Raw genomic sequence first — 6,908 nt, 5'->3', positions numbered from 1 at the left:
GTATTTTATCTTAGTTTGTGCGGTGTTTAGGTATAATTGTGTCATTATGTGATGCTGATCTTAAATGCTGAATTTAATTGATGGAAAAAGTATAAAATTCAGGTAGTTGTTATCTATTCTGGGACAATCACCTTTATTACAATTTTATCTGGTCCAAGAATATTCGCGAAATTTTGCCAGCTTATGATGTAACGTCAGGTAGACAGTACTGTGTATTTTTCAATGCCATGACCCGTAAAGAACGAACCCTCCGCAAAGCAAATTCGATACTGACTTCTAATTAACGTCAATACGGGTTTGTCGGAACAACAAGAAATGCAATCAGCTGAGAAGCTATAGAAAATCCTACAACGCTGACGGACGAAACTCTACAAAAGTTGAATATACACAGGAAATTAAAAATACTACAGTCTTCAATTCGTAAAAACGTTCAAAAGATTGGCGAATTAGCGTGTTTGAAATATACATGCAGGGCGAGCTAACGTAAGCGGCGTCGGTGAATAAATACATTGAAGAAAAAAGTCATTGCACTATTCATGAAATTGTAGAAGCTACTGAACCCATATTTGTTTGGGTATGTCAATATTCATTTTAATCGTCTAAATTTCACGGTAGCCCCGGACGCTGGGACAAACGTGAAATGAATGTCCCAAGACATCATACGATGTCTTTCTAGTGATAGTCAGTGAGAAACCGCGGCGGGGAGGGACCAGGACCCCCCGGACTATGGAGCATACGCCCCTAACCTAAAAATGTGCCAGTGCACTATATTATGTTTCTTTCCATGTTTTTTCTTGACGCGACACAGCCTTTGCAGCGGTTTTTGTGGGTATATCTATATCTTATCATGTATCAGATGTATAATTTTGGAATCTCAGAAAACTGAGCGTTCGTTAACCGTAAAGTGAAGATAGATAAATCCTTGTAACGAGATTAAAAACGAATAAATCGTTAAATATCTATCATAACAAACATGATACAAATCTCGCTGAAATGTAAAATTTTGTAGGCTGATTAATTTCACAGAGGTGTGTAGGCCCTGCCAGTGATATCTTATTAATGAATGAACCTGTATATGTAACGAAAAATGCATCAAACAAGACATGTGAACAGTTATCAGTACAAAGGCGTAAATTCTACATTTTTCATACTGTGAACAAACGCTCAAACATAACAATGTGAATTACTGATGTTGCTAGTGTGCAATAATTATAAAACTTCTGTGTAAATAGAAATTTGTCTTTAAAGTTTGGTTTCACTTCATTGAAGATTTGAAGCCGCGGTACATTTTTTAAAGTATTCTATTTCATAAAAGACATTCTATCATCTGTTCACTATTTAGAATAACTACATGGATAGATTTACTGCACAAATACTTAGTTTTTGCAATTTGGTCACATATGACATTGTTTCGTTATTTCAACCAAATTAACAAAGTTACTTCTAAATGTCACTGATTGAAAAATTGAATGCAAAAGAAAAATAGTATCGAGCTTTTATAAAATAAGAAAGAAATACTATATGATGTTACATAGCTGTAGTTGTTCTTCTTATTATTATTACATCCAAGTATCATTAGAGTATATGAAATGAATACACGTATTTATAAAGCGCATATGTGCAGAAATCAGTCGTCAGACTTACAAATATATTAGGAAAACCCATTCCATCATAATGCAACCATTGCCCAGAGAATTTTAATGCCATTAACTAATAAATTATATAGGTATTCATGATGGCCGTTAGTATCAATGAAAGAAGTACTCTATTTTTGCATTACCCTATGTCGAGCATCCATTGCAAGCGCGAGAAACTCGTGTAAAATTAAGAACCGCGATAAGACTCATGACGGCTTGATAGATAATTTTCTCTACAAGAACTCCCCCTCCTTGCCAATACAAATCTTTCAAAATCAGCATCTTTCGTAAAATAGATAAGAACTTTATTTTAGGAAAGTCTCAGGCTATGAATATCTATTTCACTGGCTTAAAACCGTCAAATCAAGCCTTACAATTCTAGTGTTAACATATCGCTCGCTTAGTATATTCAAGAACATTTACCGTGAATTTTTTCAAGTCGCTTGAAATTTTATAGAATAATTTATTAAATAATTCCTTTTTATTAGTGATGGCAGGAAAACCGGAATTACAGAAAGGCTACCTGGGTCCACAATCAAAGTTTGCAGAATTCGGACTCAGCACTGCTAGCCATCAGGATCCAGAGATAAACATTGACTCCAACCAGGTAATCTTTTTGTCTTCGCTTTAACTTTCTTTACGCTCCTTATATACTTTTCTTTTATCCTGGTTTGCAAATTTAATTTTTTTAATCGATCAAAATTTAAAGAATCTAAGTTGGCTATAGATTAGATATATTTTGTCATTACTGCTTAGAGGACTTGATTTATGTCATAATTTAATTTGCTATTATTTTAAATTTCATTTAGTTTTGTATTTATACTCTTAATTGTAAGAAACTACTACCTTGTTATCATTTTTTGTTGTTATATTATTTTATATATATACCATTTCTGTTGGGTTTTTTTAATTAATTTTTTCAAGAATATTATTGCATGCATAAAAACCAATATCTTAAGTAGTGTCTCTCAACCGGGACAAAAACAGTCATCGTTTTTAGAAAAATTTCAAAATATGTACCGATTGAATATTAAAAAGTGCAGGCCATTATCAGACGACGCGGTCGAACCGGCTGATCTTGATCTGCACTAGTCATATGGGTAATTTCAGTTGCCGCTGGCAGCTTTATGGTTAAACTATTATCATAATTTGTTAGACGTGTTCAAAAACAAAACAAATGTGTGTAAAATATTTCTATATTGTACAAATTTATTTAATAAAATGTTGTTTAATATAAACGATGATTTGATAGAGTATATTTATTTCTAACAAAAACATGGTTATCATTAGAACTCGCTTTGTAACTGGTGGACAAGGAAATGATTAAAGTTTTATCCAGAGAACATTCGCTGACGGTTTCTTTGAGAATATTTGAGCCGCGCCACGACAAAACCAACATAGTGCGTTTGCGACCAGCTGGTTGGGGTCCATGCTGGTCGCAAACGCATTACGTTGGTATTGTCGTGACGCGGCTCATTTTATTCCTGCTCTCTGATTGTAACATATATTTAGTAGAAAATCTAAGAATGTAAATCAAGCAGGTGAATTGCAAAATATTTTTATGGCCAATAACAACAGCGGTATGGCTTAAACGAAGAAAATGCATTACATTTTACTATGATATGCAATATATTGTGTGCTATACTTAAGATATGAGGCGTATTTCATCTTGCTTATTTTTTAAATTTCAAGGTTGAAGTAAATGAGTATAATGTTTCCTGAAATCTTAAGTGATGCATTTTTTTCAAGGGAGTGCCTTAGAATAAACAGAAATTTGTTGTAAAAGTACAATATATTGACTTTTTGTCATGATTTATGTTCAAAACTGCTGATAAGTTGTAATAAAACGTGCATGAAACTTTCATAAATTGTGATAATTTATATATAGATTTAAAAGTCTTTTGACAGAAAAACGACTTAAAGTAATAACTGGCTAATGATAGAAAGTGGGTGTATAAAGGTTTTCCTATGTGCTCTTGCTATTTGTTCTAATGATCTGATAAGTTTTGAAACTTTTATACAATGCCGATCCATGCTGGTTAAAAAAAAAACCTGACGATACTTTCTATATATAAGATATTTGAATGGAAGTTATATCAAATACTGCATTAAATTACAGAACAAAAATCATAATTATGATCTATTTTTGTTAATATTGTAAAAATGAGAAAAGGGAGCAATCAGTAAAACAAGCAAGAATGTTTTTCTTTTCTTTTCTTTTTCATCACTTCATGATATCCTTCATAGGGATAAATAACATTGATATTATCTATCTAATAAACTTATTATGAACTGATATGTAAGGTCAAGTGCAAATAACGTTTAGATAAAATCAAATTAAAATATTTATTCCCTAAAGTTGTTATTAGTTTCACCCCACGTCAGGCTCCAGATATTTGCCTGTAAACGAGGTTAAATAAATGTGCCGACATATCTCACACTGGGCACGCGGTTTTCCTTATCGTCTGCTTCTGAATAATTTCCAGAGTTTCCGTTATACAAGATTACCGGCATAACTATCCCACTGGTAACTTTAAGGCCTATTTGGCCCAACAAAATGCTATAATATTCATTTCCCCAATTTTCTTTAGGTTTTAATTTTGGTTCTACAGTGTAAAGCTTAGCTATCTTTGGCTCTTTGACTGTTAGTATACAGTTTTAGTGATTAATTTATTTGTATGGAAGTCAAATTATCACTCGATTTACGTTTGGTTACCTTTCTGACAAATCATTTCATATTCAGGGCTACCCATCTTCGGTGATAAAAATCTTATATACCTTAAATCTATTATCAAAACATTAGTAATAAATACATATTTACTCCTTCTGAAAAGATAAAAAAAAAGAATTCATTTTGAGAAATAATGTGCTTTAAAAAGGCGGGAAGCTGCTAGGAATTCTAAAAAATAGCACATAAAAATAAACTTTGCGTGTTTTGTTTGGCACGTGCCTATTGCAATAGAATCAATTTATAAACACAATTTATCTTTGCTTGGTTGTAAGTAGACTGGAATTTCAGAATAAACAAATCAGTGTGAACATGATGCGTGGTAAATAAAGAACAGTTTTATAACATACTGTTTAGAAACAGGACTTTACTAATTATATGTATATATATATTTGCTACATGTATATTAACATATGCTCCCTTTAACTTCATACTTGTATTTTCATATGTTTAACTATCATTTTTTTTATGCTGAAAATTGTATCTTGACGAAACCATTCGAACAGAGATTTAGCAGCCGGTAAAAAGTTTCATTTTGATGTATTATCTAAAAAAATGCCAGTCATTGCAATCTGTTTATATCTGTTAAACAGTATGGTTTCTGTCAGTAACGTGAACACAAGTTCTCGCTCTTTTAGATAGTAGAATTATTATTTAATCTACTACTTAATATGAAAATTAATTAAAAAAAAAAACTAATCCATCGCCTTGAAGCATAACACGACTTCAAAAAATCTCAGTTGTTGTTAAAAACAGAATGGTTACATAACTGTTCAGCAAGCATTATGACACGAAAAACAGATGCAAATGTATATAGAAATATTTAAAAAAAACATGAAAATTCCCCACACGCTTCGACATCAATGTTTTTCTTGAATAAGTCGCAGACATTGTGAAGACATGTTTATCCTTTATTCTTCTTATATAACATGAACATCGCTTGTAGGTTAACACGTGATATCACCAAAAGCTCATGCGCACGCACGTCTCAGACGTTATTTGCATGCGCTTAGCATGCCAAGTAATGGTTATTCAAAAACACAATCTATAAATTTGCAGTATTTGACACGTATTCATAAAGTAATATATCATTATTCATTTAGACATATTTAGACAAAAAAGAACAATGTAAAAGTGAACGATATATGCATGCGCTGAGAATAATATTTCTAAAGTTAAGAATTTGTTTCCCATATTAGATGTTATTATGGTTTCTTGTGCAAACTGATGATGCTCCCGTCATAAAATGATCATAGTGTGCCTTATAACAACGATTTCTTTCTTTTCTCTTTTCTTTATATACAATTTACTCAGTTTGGATTTATAAACAAGTACAAAATAAACAGCAAAATATCCATATACAATGCAAGCAGCAGGCACATTGTAAATTACGTTTTCTTTCTCCATCATTACATTAATGAAGTCCGTCAAATTAATGAGGCACAACTTTATTCTTTTACAGTTCTCCAGTATTTTGATAAAGGCATGGGTGGCGTTTATCAAGTACAATTATAGTTTTATTTAGGAAATTCAAAATTCCATTCTAGAATCATTTAAGTTTTTAATCAAGTTTAAATATGACTTTTTTAAATTGTTTTTTTTTTCTTATATTTTTTAGCTTGAAGTGAAAATACGTTTCAGTAAGCCGACCAAAGTTACTGCAAACCTTACCAACTGCGCTAAAAATGAGGAATTACCACAGCACGTGTTCACGCAGACGAGAGATGACGTCGTAACCTTCACTGTTTCTCTACCGGAAGTTGGTTGGTACAAACTCCAAATATTCGCTTTGCTTCTACCAGACGACAGTAAAACACTTCCGGGTGTTTATAACTATCTGATAAACTGCTCAAGAGTGTCTTCTGCTATCGTTAACTTCCCGAAACAGTTTGCCCAGTGGAAAGAGGGTTGCTATATCGTGTCACCTATTTACCTCGACCCCAACGTCAGTTTGGCAAACACTAAATTTGAGGCGTTTATTCCAAAGGTCAAATCGGCAGCTGTGGTGGTAGACGGGAACTGGACTCACCTCAACCAAAATGCCGCCGGTCTGTGGGAGGGAACAGTCAACCTTGACTCATACCGTTTCAAGGACGCAAAGGTCACGCTGAATGCCAACTACGGGGAAGACAATAAGTTTTCCACTCTTCTAGAATACAAGATCTAACTTTAACGTTGACTCTGTAATCAAGCTAATAAAGCATTTTATTACATATTTATATCGGCATATCAAATATGGCTTTTAATAATACATGTAGAGTAGCTATCTGATATTATACTGGTCTTGTATTGATACTCAGAAAAAGTTTTTCGCTGATAATCAAGTCTGAACGAGGCATGCAACTGCATTTATTTTATGCACTGTGTGCACCCAGTCTATAAAAGATTGACACGTTCAGTCTGCATGCATAAGTGGATAAAAATTAGTGATTCTTAAAGTTCACAATATCACCTAAAATTTCTCAAACCGTCTTTGATATTTCTTCATGTGTGAAAACTTTGTGTAAAATAAATATTTCTGAAAATAAATGATGTTGAAAATA

At 32.7% G+C, this 6,908-nt stretch overlaps 1 protein-coding gene across 1 annotated transcript; it reads left to right on the top strand.

Moving 5' to 3' along the window:
- Positions 1-1,846: 1,846 nt before the first annotated feature.
- LOC132749856 (kyphoscoliosis peptidase-like) lies at positions 1,847-6,908 on the top strand. The gene is made up of 2 exons (XM_060739769.1): positions 1,847-2,244; positions 5,984-6,908. Exons 1-2 carry the CDS (start codon positions 2,128-2,130, stop codon positions 6,530-6,532), a joined length of 666 nt encoding a protein of 221 aa, XP_060595752.1. The 5' UTR covers positions 1,847-2,127; the 3' UTR covers positions 6,533-6,908.

This window comes from Ruditapes philippinarum, unplaced genomic scaffold (genome assembly GCF_026571515.1).
Source record: "Ruditapes philippinarum isolate M1 unplaced genomic scaffold, ASM2657151v2 ctg1493_1_1_1_1, whole genome shotgun sequence".
NCBI classification, from domain to species: Eukaryota; Metazoa; Mollusca; class Bivalvia; order Venerida; family Veneridae; genus Ruditapes; species Ruditapes philippinarum.
Note: the sequence above shows the minus strand (reverse complement) of the source record. Positions and strands in the feature narration are given on the sequence as shown.